The sequence below is a fragment of the Pelophylax lessonae genome (assembly GCF_965119305.1).
Source record: "Pelophylax lessonae genome assembly, contig: HAP1_SCAFFOLD_573, whole genome shotgun sequence".
In the NCBI taxonomy this organism is placed as follows: Eukaryota; Metazoa; Chordata; class Amphibia; order Anura; family Ranidae; genus Pelophylax; species Pelophylax lessonae.
Window position 1 is genome coordinate 45,693 of NW_028119772.1, and position 15,418 is coordinate 61,110.

The 15,418-nt window shown below is 43.3% G+C and overlaps 5 protein-coding genes across 5 annotated transcripts; 2 read left to right on the top strand and 3 right to left on the bottom strand.

Moving 5' to 3' along the window:
- Window positions 1-341: 341 nt before the first annotated feature.
- On the bottom strand, window positions 342-722 carry LOC309543984 (histone H2B 1.1; the record flags this gene model as incomplete). Its single annotated transcript, XM_082276387.1, has 1 exon — window positions 342-722. The coding sequence occupies one exon, from the start codon at window positions 720-722 to the stop codon at window positions 342-344; it is 381 nt and encodes a 126-aa protein (XP_082132513.1).
- A 324-nt stretch (window positions 723-1,046) lies between these two features.
- On the top strand, window positions 1,047-1,439 carry LOC309543986 (histone H2A type 1-like; the record flags this gene model as incomplete). The annotated part of the gene is made up of 1 exon (XM_082276389.1): window positions 1,047-1,439. The coding sequence occupies one exon, from the start codon at window positions 1,047-1,049 to the stop codon at window positions 1,437-1,439; it is 393 nt and encodes a 130-aa protein (XP_082132515.1).
- A 1,409-nt stretch (window positions 1,440-2,848) lies between these two features.
- LOC309543989 (histone H4) lies at window positions 2,849-3,160 on the bottom strand (the record flags this gene model as incomplete). The annotated part of the gene is made up of 1 exon (XM_082276391.1): window positions 2,849-3,160. One exon carries the CDS (start codon window positions 3,158-3,160, stop codon window positions 2,849-2,851), a length of 312 nt encoding a protein of 103 aa, XP_082132517.1.
- A 3,829-nt stretch (window positions 3,161-6,989) lies between these two features.
- Window positions 6,990-7,405, top strand: LOC309543990 (histone H3.2-like; the record flags this gene model as incomplete). Its single annotated transcript, XM_082276392.1, has 1 exon — window positions 6,990-7,405. The coding sequence occupies exon 1, from the start codon at window positions 6,995-6,997 to the stop codon at window positions 7,403-7,405; it is 411 nt and encodes a 136-aa protein (XP_082132518.1). The 5' UTR covers window positions 6,990-6,994.
- A 2,898-nt stretch (window positions 7,406-10,303) lies between these two features.
- On the bottom strand, window positions 10,304-10,948 carry LOC309543988 (histone H1B-like; the record flags this gene model as incomplete). Its single annotated transcript, XM_082276390.1, has 1 exon — window positions 10,304-10,948. The coding sequence occupies one exon, from the start codon at window positions 10,946-10,948 to the stop codon at window positions 10,304-10,306; it is 645 nt and encodes a 214-aa protein (XP_082132516.1).
- Window positions 10,949-15,418: the final 4,470 nt, after the last annotated feature.

The window sequence follows — 15,418 nt, forward strand, 5'->3', positions numbered from 1 at the left end:
TGCAGCAGAGGTGATTAGAGCAGTTGGGTGTGTGCAGTACAAGGCGAGGAATAGGAAATGTATACAGCCAGAAAGGGGAGACGATCTCCGCAATAAAGAAGGATGAGATTAGAAGGAAGGTTTTATTCATTCCCCTTCCAGTCTGACCGACCTACTTCTCATCTCAAGATTATTAATGATGCCATTTTGAGTTCATTTTAAATTATCCGAAGAGCTAAAACTTGTAAAAGTAATAAATTGTACGATACATAAAAATTGTATGACAGCTCGGTTGTGTAGTATGTGGGTGGCCCTTAGAAGAGCCTTTGTGTATTGTTGGGGTGATGGGTGGGGGAGGGGTATTACTTGGCGCTGGTGTACTTGGTGACAGCCTTGGTGCCCTCGGAGACGGCGTGCTTGGCCAGCTCTCCGGGCAGGAGGAGGCGGACAGCGGTCTGTATCTCCCGGGAGGTGATGGTGGAGCGCTTGTTGTAATGAGCCAGGCGGGAAGCTTCGCCGGCGATGCGCTCGAAGATGTCATTGACGAAGGAGTTCATGATGCTCATGGCCTTGGAGGAGATGCCGGTGTCGGGGTGGACCTGCTTGAGCACCTTGTAGACGTAGATGGCATAACTCTCCTTCCTGCTCTTCCTCCGCTTCTTGCCGTCCTTCTTCTGGCTCTTGGTCACGGCTTTCTTGGAGCCCTTCTTGGGCGCCGGGGCGGACTTGGCTGGTTCAGGCATGATAAGGGATAAGAATGTTTTCTCCGCTCTGAGAAGATAAAGTGTACTGGCGCCGCCCTCATGTGCTGCTTATATAGGCTGTCCTATGCAAATGAGCTTCCTTCCTCCTCACTCTTCTATTGGAAGACATGGTCATGTGATGGGGAGTGACGTCATGCTTTCCTTCCTCGTTTACCGATTGGTCTAGATGCAAACCTAGAGAGCATTGGCTGGCTTCAAACGTGGCCAATCATAGAGCGAGACGTCATATCATTCAAAGTATAACAGGAAAGGGAGCGGCTGCAGCCATTCATATCTCTTTGAGAACTCCAATATCACAGAGACATGTCTGGCCGCGGCAAACAAGGAGGAAAGGTTCGGGCTAAGGCCAAGACCCGATCATCCCGGGCTGGTCTGCAGTTCCCAGTCGGTCGTGTTCACCGCCTGCTCAGGAAGGGTAACTATGCCGAGCGGGTTGGGGCCGGAGCTCCCGTTTATCTGGCCGCCGTCCTCGAGTATCTCACCGCTGAGATCCTCGAGCTGGCCGGTAACGCCGCCCGCGACAACAAGAAGACCCGCATCATCCCCCGACACCTCCAGCTGGCAGTCCGCAACGACGAGGAGCTCAACAAGCTGCTCGGGGGCGTCACCATCGCCCAGGGAGGAGTCCTACCCAACATCCAGGCCGTGCTGCTGCCCAAGAAGACCGAGAGCCACAAGGCCGCCAAGACCAAGTAATCCCCACCGGTTCATCCACGTCACCCAACACAACGGCTCTTTTCAGAGCCACCCACCCATCCATACATAGAGCTGCATACATCTACATTGTTATTCGGAGATCTAATTGTAACAATGAAAGATTGCATTTATTTTCCAGGTAGGAAATAAAATACTTACTATGACTAGAAGGTGTGATTCCCCATGGGGGGGAACAATGTCTTAGGATGACACGTGGCAGTAATAAGAAATGATGATAGATGTTTATATTGGAACGCTTTCAGTGTCCCTTTTTATAGAGCAATGTCCTCTCATTACAGGGACTCCTCTTCATTCTCCTCCATCCTTTACTTCAAATCATTCTAGAAATAACAATCCCCCCCCCCCTCCTTCACTCTCACCGCAACACAAATATACATTGTCATGTCATCTCTCATGGAATCTCACAGTTCTGATTGCTGCAATCTTCATGTTTCCCGCCACAATTCTCTTTACACTTCCCATCTACCATCACGATGAAACAGCAGCTTCTATTGTGGAACATTCATCAACGGTCCCTTTATTTCACAACGATAATCCATACATTGATAAACGTCCGTTTTGTTGTTTGATACTTCAGAGTCCGCCCTGCTGTAGAGATGATTAGAAAGTCACTGAACACGTGACCTCTACTCTGAGAAAGGAGAGGGAGCGCACACTTTCTTTGTACTCATAGGAAAGACATTAGTGGCTGGCTGTGGGATCTCCCACAACTCTGATTGGCCAATATTTCAAATTTCACCCGCCTGAATTGTGTAAATCGTTACACAAAAATCCATTTCTTTTATACCGCCAAATCCGACCCTGAATACTGAGATCAGCAGAGGAGAACTTTGATTGGAAAAACATCAACACTTTAATTTCAATCAGATTAGAGAGGGGTGACCGGATTATTACTGACCAAAAAATGTCCTTTATTGCAAGTGCTCGGAATCCACCGCTATACACAGAACACGACAGTCACATGACTTCTACCTTTCTTTATGATGAGAAAATAGAGTAATGATCATCTAGAAATGTCACTGAGCGATATTTATTGTCCCCTTATCACACCCCGAAGTTTTCTATAAAGAAATGTGAGGTGACTGGAAATAATGCCTAAGAAAGGGGTTTATCGGTGTCTCAACAAGCTAGCTGAAAAATAATAAAGTGATCTAACGATATTGTAAACGGAGAGAATATAAACACTAGATCGCTTCGATCTGTTGTATTCCAAGTAAAATAAAGTTGTACAATCGGATTAATATGTGTTTAGCTAAAAAGCTTTCATTCCGACGTGATAAAAGTTGATCTAAGAGAAATAAATGGTTACAGCTCTTTGTAGGAGAAGGTGGGTGGCCCTGAGAAGGACCTTTGTTGGGGTGAAGTGGGTAAGCGGTGGATGTTGGGGTTTAGCCTCCGAATCCGTAGAGAGTGCGGCCCTGGCGTTTGAGCGCATAGACGACATCCATGGCGGTGACGGTCTTCCTCTTGGCGTGCTCGGTGTAGGTGACGGCATCGCGGATGACATTCTCTAGGAAGACTTTGAGCACTCCGCGGGTCTCCTCATAGATGAGACCGGAGATGCGCTTGACACCCCCTCTGCGGGCCAAACGTCGGATGGCGGGTTTGGTGATGCCCTGGATGTTGTCCCGGAGCACCTTCCTGTGGCGCTTAGCGCCTCCTTTCCCCAGACCCTTTCCTCCTTTACCGCGACCAGACATCTCCAAGCTCTTCGTGTATCAGACGAATGTGAAGTAAAAGCACCCAGCCTCGCTTTATATGCAGCATAGGCGGACCTGATGGAGAATAAGGGGGAGGGGTTGGAGGAGGGCGCGTCCAGACGTCACAATAAGTCCGCCTCTCTGTGCTCTCAATCATCCAATCCTCAGCAGTTCCGTGATTTGAATTTCCCGCTCGATGATGCTCTCTGTTCAATAGAAAGAACAACATTTCACTCCTTTTGGGTGACCATTGGATGTTACCTGATCATCATTACTGGTGAGGTCATGTCTCTGACGTCACCCAGGATCCTCCAAATAAATGTCCTCACTACATACTCAGACATCGGAATATTCACATTCAGTGAATAAAATATAATAGTATCCTAATATAAAAAAAGAATATATAAAATAATATATTATGAAGTACATAGAAATCGCAAAAATACCATAAAATGCAGCATTTGTAACACCCCCACCCCACCCAAAACGAGACATAATACCTCCCAGCTTTTAGTAGAGTGCAGATCTCCTAGATAAATGACCCCAACCGGAAAAAAGAAAGAAGAATACCAGAGATGTGAGCGCACTCAAATGTCCATACAACTGCCCTCCCCCTTTTTTTTCCATCAATATGGAAACTAAAATTCTTCTAGCCACCCCAACATTTAGACAATTGTCTTATGAAGAATTATCAGTTTTCCAATATTTTCTAGAAATCCATTTCCTTCCCAATAATTATCACAAACGTTTAGCCGACTTTTTATTACATATTTTGACCAGAGAAGACTTCATAGACCATTAACGCTTCCTGCATATAAAGTTCTCCCCTCAATCCATCCTCCTGTTTATAACAGATGTTCTAACACCTTCCACTGGTGACCTTCCTATCCAGATTACTATATAAAGTCCCCACAATGAACGCTCGGCTCTGGGTTCCTTCAGGTCATACACTGCACGGATAGATTGTGACATCTAGAACCCTTTGCTGATCTCTCACAAGTCATGTTCCCCCAGAGTCCTGGAACAGATGAGATGTCACACAATGTATTATGTCTCCAGAATCCCGGATCTCTCATCATCTTCTATTAGAATGGGATAGGACCCTGCACAGCTGCTGCACATAACCAGAGGGGTACAAACCAATTCCATCCCTCAGTGCTCATACACCAACCAATCTCACCACATCATTGCACTGTATCAGTTAATGTGTTATTCTGCAGCAATACACCCTGGATCAAACATGCCCCATTCTCAGCAATCAGATCTTTTAGCCTACTTGTTTAATTAGAGGTGTACCACTGTATAGACAAATTGATCATTCATTACAGATCGATCTTAGATCCACATAAGATGATAGATAGATAGATAGATAGATAGATAGATAGATAGATAGATAGATAGATAGATAGATAGATAGATAGATAGATAGATAGATAGATAGATAGATAGATAGATAGATAGATAGATAGATAGATAGATAGATAGATAGATAGATAGATAGATAGATAGATAGATAGATAGATAGATAGATAGATAGATAGATAGATAGATAGATAGATAGATAGATAGATAGATAGATAGATAGATAGATAGATAGATAGATAGATAGATAGATAGATAGATAGATAGATAGATAGATAGATAGATAGATAGATAGATAGATAGATAGATAGATAGATAGATAGATAGATAGATAGATAGATAGATAGATAGATAGATAGATAGATAGATAGATAGATAGATAGATAGATAGATAGATAGATAGATAGATAGATAGATAGATAGATAGATAGATAGATAGATAGATAGATAGATAGATAGATAGATAGATAGATAGATAGATAGATAGATAGATAGATAGATAGATAGATAGATAGATAGATAGATAGATAGATAGATAGATAGATAGATAGATAGATAGATAGATAGATAGATAGATAGATAGATAGATAGATAGATAGATAGATAGATAGATAGATAGATAGATAGATAGATAGATAGATAGATAGATAGATAGATAGATAGATAGATAGATAGATAGATAGATAGATAGATAGATAGATAGATAGATAGATAGATAGATAGATAGATAGATAGATAGATAGATAGATAGATAGATAGATAGATAGATAGATAGATAGATAGATAGATAGATAGATAGATAGATAGATAGATAGATAGATAGATAGATAGATAGATAGATAGATAGATAGATAGATAGATAGATAGATAGATAGATAGATAGATAGATAGATAGATAGATAGATAGATAGATAGATAGATAGATAGATAGATAGATAGATAGATAGATAGATAGATAGATAGATAGATAGATAGACCGAAAATCTATCTATCTATGTGTGAAAGGTGCAGTAGCGGCACACCTATTATAATTATTACACAGGGATTTGATTGAAAGGGGAATTCAGCAATAGGTGTTAGGATTTAATACTGATCCACATGGGACATCTAGAAATAATGATCGCACCGAGCGATCCCTCATCTGCCGACTTCTAAAGGTTTTATCTGACACAAAAAAAAACATGCAAAATAATCCGATAAATTTTGCAGTCTGGATGCCATTTCCTCAGATCTTCAGCTATGAATTGTAATTCTGTTATCAAACTGCACACACTAATCCGTTTTATTCTGTTCCTATGGATTCGGAAAGGAAGCCATGAAATTACATTGTATCTCTTCACAGATCCCCGCACGGAAGTCATTCCTCTTTTTACCAGCAGGTGTCAGTGTTTCTCCTCCATAGAGAATACATTGGAGCAGTTTAGTTCAATTTCATTCAAATGGATCTGATAGAAAACTTCCTGAGCGCTGATCCATCTGGAAACAATGACACCGACTGATCCCAGATCTGCCCGGAGCAGGGAGGGCAATGCTGGGGGGACGATTCATTGTCTGCTCAGAGATCTGTCCCTCCATGTTAGTACAGAATTGTGCTGGATGGAAGAAGCTGTGCAAGTCAACTTTCTACTTGTTATTCACTAAGAACGGAATAATCAGATCAGTGAGATCGGAGGAGGATTTTCTGTCATCTCATTTACTGTATTATGGAGAAAAACTGTCCAATCTCAGATCTTCTAATTCTTACACCGATTAGGAATCTCCGATCTTTTTTTATTTTATATCATATTTCTGATGAATATTTTCTCATTTGGCAGGAAGGAAAACTGATAGAAAGGATCCTCAGCCATTCAATACTCCGAAGAGAATTTCATTTACTTTGTAACTAGAAACCAGCAACATGTTTACAATGTTTCTAAAAGGGGACAGATCTGCTTCTTCAGACATGAAATATTTGTGTTATTGATTCATTGTACATATCTGGCAGTGCCATGATTTCTATCAGTCATTTCACTTTTTTCTTATTCTAGTTTTAATATGAGGAAATCTATAACTGCTACATGTCTGATAGAGGTCAGTTCCATGATCCTACACAGATCTGATAATGAAACATGGAATCCTTTATTTCCCATCATATAGAAAGGTAGAGATCTACCGCCAGTCCATTCTCACAGTCTATAATTCCTAAATCTATAAAGATATGTCTGATGAATGTTTTCTCTTTTTGAGAATAGAGATCGCTTGTATGATGTAAAGTAACTCCCCTCCCCCATCCCACACAAAGATGGTGACTCTACTTACAAAGATAACGTGCAGATTTTGGCGGGCATTTTAAAAATGCCGCTTTTTTTAAGAAAACCAATCATTGAAAGGCGTGTGAGTTACTTGTCCAATCGGAAGGCAGTGCTGTGTATAAATGGCTCCGCAGAGCGGCAATGCCTCACATTCACTGTTCCAGCAGAGAGTTGAGTAAAGATGGCGAGAACCAAGCAGACCGCCCGGAAGTCCACCGGAGGGAAAGCTCCCCGCAAGCAGCTGGCCACCAAAGCCGCCCGCAAGAGCGCCCCGGCCACCGGCGGAGTCAAGAAGCCTCACCGCTACAGGCCCGGCACCGCGGCTCTCCGAGAGATCCGCCGCTACCAGAAATCCACCGAGCTGCTCATCCGCAAGCTGCCCTTCCAGCGCCTCGTCCGAGAGATCGCCCAGGACTTCAAGACCGACCTGCGCTTCCAGAGCTCCGCCGTCATGGCTCTGCAAGAGGCTTCAGAGGCTTATCTCGTCGGACTCTTCGAGGACACCAACCTCTGCGCCATCCACGCCAAGAGAGTCACCATCATGCCCAAAGACATACAGCTGGCACGCCGCATCCGCGGAGAGAGGGCATAGAAGGGGAGGGCACCACCACTCCTACTACTACTCCCATCATCCCAACACAAAGGCTCTTTTCAGAGCCACCACATCCTCCTATATACAGAGCTCTATATATATATATATATATATATACTACCTCATCACACCGACTACATGCTGGAAAATACCGGCTACTACATTCCTATACATTCCCCGGGATCACCTTCACCACATCTTTCTTTTCTCTCCCTTCTCTGCGCTCCGAAGCTCAGTGTGGAAGTAAAGCTCACCTCTAATATAATTACACAGAAAACATTCACATTTCTCATCTAGAAGGGACATCCTTTCTCTTGCCGATTTATTGTAATAAATACAATGGAACTCATCTGTAACACAATTAACACTTCCTCTATATCTTCCCTAATAGATACAATGTTACAATATTTAACGGTAAAACACACTTTCCTAGGAACAGATTAAACAATCTTTGTCTCTTTGGTTCCCATTCTCTCAGGAGACACATAGTTGCATTTTCTAGAAACGTAATAATTTCTTATTTCAAACAATGGAATCGATTTCGAGTCATTAGGAATCGTGCTTAGAGAGCTGATGACCAATCAGCCCATTTAATTTGTGGGGGGAGGGGGGTAAACCTTACACAGTCCACATGGAGATGTCACTATGGGGATCAGGAGGGATTTTTCCTCTATCTCCCCTCCCCCCATACTAGAACTGTGTCATCACAGGAGATCACACACGGACACATTACAGGGAAGAATACATCCGGGATTGGAGAGGAAAACAATTCATCTGTATGGAGATTAATTTTCCTGCCCATCCCTCACTCAGCACTATTGTGTACGGATATGAGGATAGGCGGGGGGGGGGGGGGGGGATTACGAGCAGTAGTTTCTCTTTACTTATTATCGCACGACGCCCATGTTGGGGTTCCACTGTTACTGCAAATATTTTAAACCATTAAAATATTGGCAGGCAATTGAATATAAATTATATATATATATCAGCCAATAGGAGCTTTTAGGTAATCATACAGATTTATCTTCTCAAAAAGTTATAACATTCTCAACACAGGAGACTTCCTAATCATTGTAAGATGAGCGGAGGATGAGATCTCCCGATCATTAGAATGATTCTCCTTTAAACTTTTACATACTAAAACAAGTGAATGATCTAGAAGAGGAAATATTGATCAGCGCCCATCTCTGATGTCTGTGTGCTATTAGATGTGTAGAAGAGATGCGGAGCACTGTGTGCCGTGGGTGTAGGTAGGTATGTGTGGCTCTGTTAGGATGATGTGGGTGTAGGTAGGTATGTGTGGCTCTGTTAGGAGGAGGTGGGTGTAGGTAGGTATGTGTGGCTCAGTTAGGAGGAGGTGGGTGTAGGTAGGTATGTGTGGCTCTGTTAGGAGGAGGTGGGTGTAGGTAGGTATGTGTGGCTCTGTTAGGAGGAGGTGGGTGTAGGTAGGTATGTGTGGCTCAGTTAGGAGGAGGTGAGTGTAGGTAGGTATGTGTAGCTCTGTTAGGAGGAGGTGGGTGTAGGTAGGTATGTGTGGCTCTGTTAGGAGGAGGTGGGTGTAGGTAGGTATGTGTGGCTCAGTTAGGAGGAGGTGAGTGTAGGTAGGTATGTGTGGCTCTGTTAGGAGGAGGTGGGTGTAGGTAGGTATGTGTGGCTCTGTTAGGAGGAGGTGGGTGTAGGTAGGTATGTGTGGCTCTGTTAGGAGGAGGTGGGTGTAGGCAGGTATGTGTAGCTCTGTTAGGAGGAGGTGGGTGTAGGTAGGTATGTGTGGCTCTGTTAGGATGAGGTGAGTGTAGGTAGGTATGTATGGCTCTGTTAGGAGGAGGTGGGTGTAGGTAGGTATGTATGGCTCTGTTAGGAGGAGGTGGGTGTAGGTAGGTATGTGTGGCTCAGTTAGGAGGAGGTGGGTGTAGGTAGGTATGTGTAGCTTTGTTAGGAGGAGGTGGGTGTAGGTAGGTATGTGTGGCTCTGTTAGGAGGAGGTGGGTGTAGGTAGGTATGTGTGGCTCTGTTAGGAGGAGGTGGGTGTAGGTAGGTATGTGTGGCTCAGTTAGGAGGAGGTGGGTGTAGGTAGGTATGTGTAGCTTTGTTAGGAGGAGGTGGGTGTAGGTAGGTATGTGTGGCTCTGTTAGGAGGAGGTGGGTGTAGGTAGGTATGTGTGGCTCTGTTAGGAGGAGGTGGGTGTAGGTAGGTATGTGTGGCTCTGTTAGGAGGAGGTGGGTGTAGGCAGGTATGTGTGGCTCTGTTAGGAGGAGGTGGGTGTAGGTAGGTATGTGTGGCTCAGTTAGGAGGAGGTGGGTGTAGGTAGGTATGTGTGGCTCTGTTAGGATGAGGTGAGTGTAGGTAGGTATGTGTGGCTCTGTTAGGAGGAGGTGGGTGTAGGTATGTGTGGCTCTGTTAGGATGAGGTGAGTGTAGGTAGGTATGTGTGGCTCTGTTAGGAGGAGGTGGGTGTAGGTAGGTATGTGTGGCTCTGTTAGGATGAGGTGGGTGTAGGTAGGTATGTGTGGCTCTGTTAGGAGGAGGTGGGTGTAGGTAGGTATGTGTGGCTCTGTTAGGAGGAGGTGGGTGTAGGTAGGTATGTGTGGCTCTGTTAGGAGGAGGTGAGTGTAGGTAGGTATGTGTGGCTCAGTTAGGAGGAGGTGGGTGTAGGTAGGTATGTGTGGCTCTGTTAGGATGAGGTGAGTGTAGGTAGGTATGTGTAGCTTTGTTAGGAGGAGGTGGGTGTAGGTAGGTATGTGTGGCTCTGTTAGGAGGAGGTGGGTGTAGGTAGGTATGTGTAGCTCTGTTAGGATGAGGTGGGTGTAGGTAGGTATGTGTGGCTCTGTTAGGAGGAGGTGGGTGGCTCTGAGAAGAGCCTTTGAGGGGTGTAGATGAAGGAGGCCTCCGGCTGCTTGGATTTATTTCTTCTTCGGAGCGGCCTTCTTGGGCTTGGCTGCTGCCTTGGGTTTGGCCGCCTTCTTAGCCGGACTCTTGGCGGCTTTTTTGGGCTTGGGTGCAGCTTTGGGCTTCTTGGGGCTCTTTGTCACCTTCTTGGCAGCTGCAGCCTTTGCCGGTTTCTTGGGGCTCTTGGCCGACTTCTTGGGGGATTTTACTGCCTTCTTGGGGGACTTGGCCGCCGGTTTCCTAGGGGACTTGGCTGGCTTTTTGGCCGCAGCTGATGGCTTCTTTTTGGGGGCTTTCTTGGCCTTGTCGCCCTCTTGCTGCTTCTTGTTGATCTTGAAGGATCCGGAGGCTCCATGTCCTTTCACCTGGACGAGGCTCCCCTTAGTCACCAGCGCCCTGATGGCGACCTTGAGGCGGTTGTTGTTCTTCTCCACATCGTATCCTGAGGCGGCCAGGAGCTTCTTGAGGGCGGCCAGGGAGACCCCGCTGCGCTCCTTGGAAGCGGCCACGGCTGTGACGATGAGATCGGACACGCTGGGACCGGACGGCTTCTTGCTGCCTTTCTTCCCTCCTCCGGCTGCCGCCTTCTTAGTCGCCTTCTTCTTGGCGGCGGGCTCCGCTGGAGGAGCGGCGGCTGGGGCGCTCTCAGTCTCAGACATGATTCTAGAAAGTCTATTGGACAGATAAACTTCCCCACTCACCTCTTCTGGGATTATATAGTTAAACGTCCTGCACTGCTATTGGTCGGTACACAACAATCCTCCTGCTCTGCTATTGGTTACACATCAGACACGCCCACTCAGTATCATGGAGTAGTTGGAGAATCTTCTCTCTCTTGTTGTGTTTCCCCAGTAGATAGAAAACCGACTTTTATGTGAAATAGAACGCTGTCCGATCTTCATCGGGGACCCGATCTGCTCACTGGACTGTCACTTATCGGGGGTCACTTACAGCTGCCAGGAGCTGCTGAGGAGGCTGAACACAGAGGCTGCAAACACCTCCATCCTCCTGAGTGTGTGTCCCATTCTTCCTTCTATCTTCTTTTCTACACAAATTCTACACAGAAAACAATCTTCTCACATCTCCCTCTAGAATGATCTTCACATTAGATGAGTAAAGAGTGACCACCAGGAAACATTTCCCTCTAATACAGAACTCTGCTCATTTATAGCTGAGTAGAAGGAGCCTGGAAGAAAAACATCAGCCGGTGACATGAGATCCTTGTGTGATGTGATGGGAGAGATTGTTATACATACAAATGTCTCAGCTGATTACACAATGTCATGTTTAATATACAATGTATCATTATCTGCTCACCATGATAAACATGTTTTTATACAAATACTCTGAGTATGTTTATTGTCACATATTGCTGCAAATCTATACTGGCGGCTACTCATGTATAATGTCATATAGAGGTAAAGAAGTCACTCTGGAAGACCTCGCCTCTATTAAAATGTAATCTGCCCCCCTCCATTCCAAGCACCGCTCTTCTAGTGTTAATCAATTCCGGCTAATCCGGAAAATATACAGCGCCAAGAAAAAAGCTTTCCATGATCCTAATCACATCAAAAGTCCATGTATCTCATAATTCAACAAATTTCCAAATTTACAGTGAAAGGAGGAAAATAGTCAAATACGATATATTTATCGAAGCATCACAAACGTGTCACCCACATCTCTGTACAAAGAGCCGGACATACGCAGTTTTTATTCCTATTCTTCAAAAAGGATATATTTTATCAATGTGATAAATTGTATTATTACTGTCAGATGAAGTGCACTCTAAAGGCAAACACTTTGTCTTCTTATCGCACTCAGACTTGTAATGCAGGTGAATAGTAATGAGGGGAAATGTGATCACAGGACATCATTCTCTCATCTCTTTTCATTCCAATCTTTCTATGCTGATCGTCTACTCCCCGCTAAACTCATCCAACCAAAACCATGCACACCTACATAGAGCTCCAATGTCAGAACACATTGTACTCCATATTTCCAGAAATTATTTTCCCTCTTGGCTATTAATAGACCACGTCTATGATGGCTCCTAGTTGCTATATTTAAATCTCCCGCCATAATTCTACTGGCCGTTGGGAAGATTCAGCCGCATTATACCGCTAAATCCGACATTGTAGAAGTTCTATTCATAAATCTGTTCATCTTCCTCCAAATGACATCACTTGTGTCGGTTTTCAGCTTCCAAATATTTCCTCCAAAGCGGTAAAATCCTCGAAGATTCCTTCCACAAGCCCGCCAAGTAAACCCAATCAATTATTTTCTATTACCAAACCCAATGGATCTTCTCAGAGCCACCCACTTCTATCTAAGAAGGAGCCGGACATGCATGTTTGGGAGATCTGATTGTATAATTAGACACCGAAGATTGTGATCCGGGTGGGGGGGGCAATGTGTTATAATGACACCTGTCTGTCCTAACAGCAATTATGAGTCTCTATGATTTTATTGTCTAATATAACACATTGAATTGATGTGAATTTAGATAAGCAGATGATCTCCTTATAGGGACTGGTTTCCATTGTCCTCCATCCTTTGGATTAGACACATTGCTAGGATATGGGACCCAAATCCAGGTTCAGGATTCAGAGTAAAGCTGGATACACACTATCCAACTTTTGTGGTTAGATTTCCTTCAGATTCACCTTTTCTATGTAGTGCAAGGGCCTGCCAGATTGCATACAAATTGAAAGTGTATAGGTATGACCTCATATTATATGGTTTTGGTAAGTCTGAAGGAAAAAAGTCTTCAGAAAATCTTATAGTGTGTATGGCCCTTTAGACGCTGTGCATGCAGATCTTAATTTATATATATATAATTGTCATTGCAGGTGAGAAGGAAATAGTGAGAGAGGGTCGGAAAGCATTGGATCAGATTCCTCTTTCTGCATTTTGATGAAAATGCATCCAATCAATGGGAGGAAAGGAGAGTAAGAGTATCCAGGAGACACCTTCATACCTCAGAAAGGGACTTTGCCACCTCTCCCTCGTCCTCCTGCACAGTGCTGGATGGAGGGCCCAGTCTGGATCCTCACTGCAAATGGCTTCTGAAAAGATAAGTGTGCCTTTATTTGCAGGTTAAGGAAATCTTAACCAACGGAAATCTGCTGCCATTCTAAACACTGGCCACATACTATGCAATCTTTTTTAAAAATCGTCGGTTAGCTATAAAGTGCCTTTTAGTTTTGTACTAAAGAAAAATGTACAATCGGATCTTTTAGTGTATGTTCAGCTAAAAAGAACCTTCTTTCTCCACAAATTTGTTCTAAAATTGCTAGAAACTCACATAACTCCGGTAGCAATGTATAAATATCAACATAGACAGCCCTTTGTATGAGAAGGTGGGTGGCCCTGAGAAGGACCTTTGTTGGGGTGAAGTGGGTAGGTGTTGGCGTTTATCCTCCGAATCACCAGATATTATTGTCAAAAACGATGTCATATTTATAGAATATTACTCTAAAAAAGAAATTATATATACGAATAACACCTCTTCCCTGATTAAACCTGAGCGGACCTGATAGGAGACTAATCGAAAGGGGCGTGGCCACAACATATTCGTATTCTGTAGAGAATTTTACGTTCTTAGAACCTTGTAACATTTGGCGGATTGTGTGATACAAAGAGGAAACCGATCTGGTTCTTAAGGCATGAAATAGTTTCTTTATTCATTCATTGTACATATTTATGTGTCATGGTTACTACCAGACATTTCTTGTTATACATATTCTGCTTGTGATATGAGGACAATCTTTCACTGATAAATGTATGAAAGAGACATAAATTGATGATCAGATCTGTATGTGATGATTTCCCCATCATATATAGAAAAGTAGAGATCTATAATAGAATACATTTCTCTATCATGCTGTGTGTGTAGCAGTGGTGAGATCCTGGATTCTGAGAACATATTGAAGTGTTTTCTCATGGTTTAGTAACAGAGAATCCTTCTGTACGAATGGCATTGGAGTAATAATGGGATTTAGCCGATAAATGTCTCATCTGATGATCTCCTCCGTGTCGGATTTGGCGGTATAAAAGGGCTGAATATTTCTATGTAACGATCTACACAATTCTGGCGGGCAAATTTGAAAACTGCTATTGGAAATCTGAGCCAATCACAGCTGTGGGCGTCTCCTTCATCAGCCAGTAATAATGTCTTCTTATGAGGAATCCAAAGAAATGTATTGTGAGATCTCTCTGTTCTCAGCCCAGAAAATACTTGTTCTGTAGACTTTCCATTGATCTCTATAGCAGGGCGGATTCTGTATTGTGAAATGAAACATCCTGAAATTATTATTTCCAACGTATTTCTTATTCTCGGTTCATGAATCCCCCTGAGTTGATCAATGTTCCCGGTAAGGTCGGCTGAGTGGATCGGAGATGACTGTAACGGTCTATGGAATTCCTGGGATCCATTTATAGGAAGGAATTGGAAAGTTGATCCAATCGCAGTTGTGGGAGATTCCTTCAGATAGGATTTTGTCTTCTGATGAGTGTGAAGGAGGTGATGAGATTTGTGTTCCTTTTCAGTTGGAAGGATTCTTGTTTGGAATGTATAGAATATGTAATCATCCATCAGAAGTAAAGGATGGAGAGCAATGAGGATCAGTCCCTGTAATGTTGTACAATAAGAAGATCCAATCCCATCCCCCAACAACAATGCTGATATATTGTAATGAAAAGAGATGAGAGATTTCCCCTCATTACTATTCACCTGTATTACAAGTCTGAGTGTGAATAAGAAGACAAAGTGTTTGCCTTTAGAGTGCCCTTTTCCTGACAGTAATAATACAATTTATCACATTAATAAAGAATGAGAGAAACATGTATTGTGGTCGTACTGTTTATTTTTTTTTTTGTTTTTTTATAAAAGAGAAGGAAAACTTTTCAATAAAATGATATTTGAAAAAAAAAAAAAAAAAAGAATGAGACAAAAAAAAAAACACATATGTGGGGCTCTTTGTATGGTTGGGTGGAAATACATTCTCCTAAAGACTCTTCTAAGCCGATATTTCTACTATCACAGCTCTCATCCCATCCCCATGCACTATAACATTCACTAACTTTCATTGTATGCACATTTGGTAATAATAAATATATTAAATCACTCA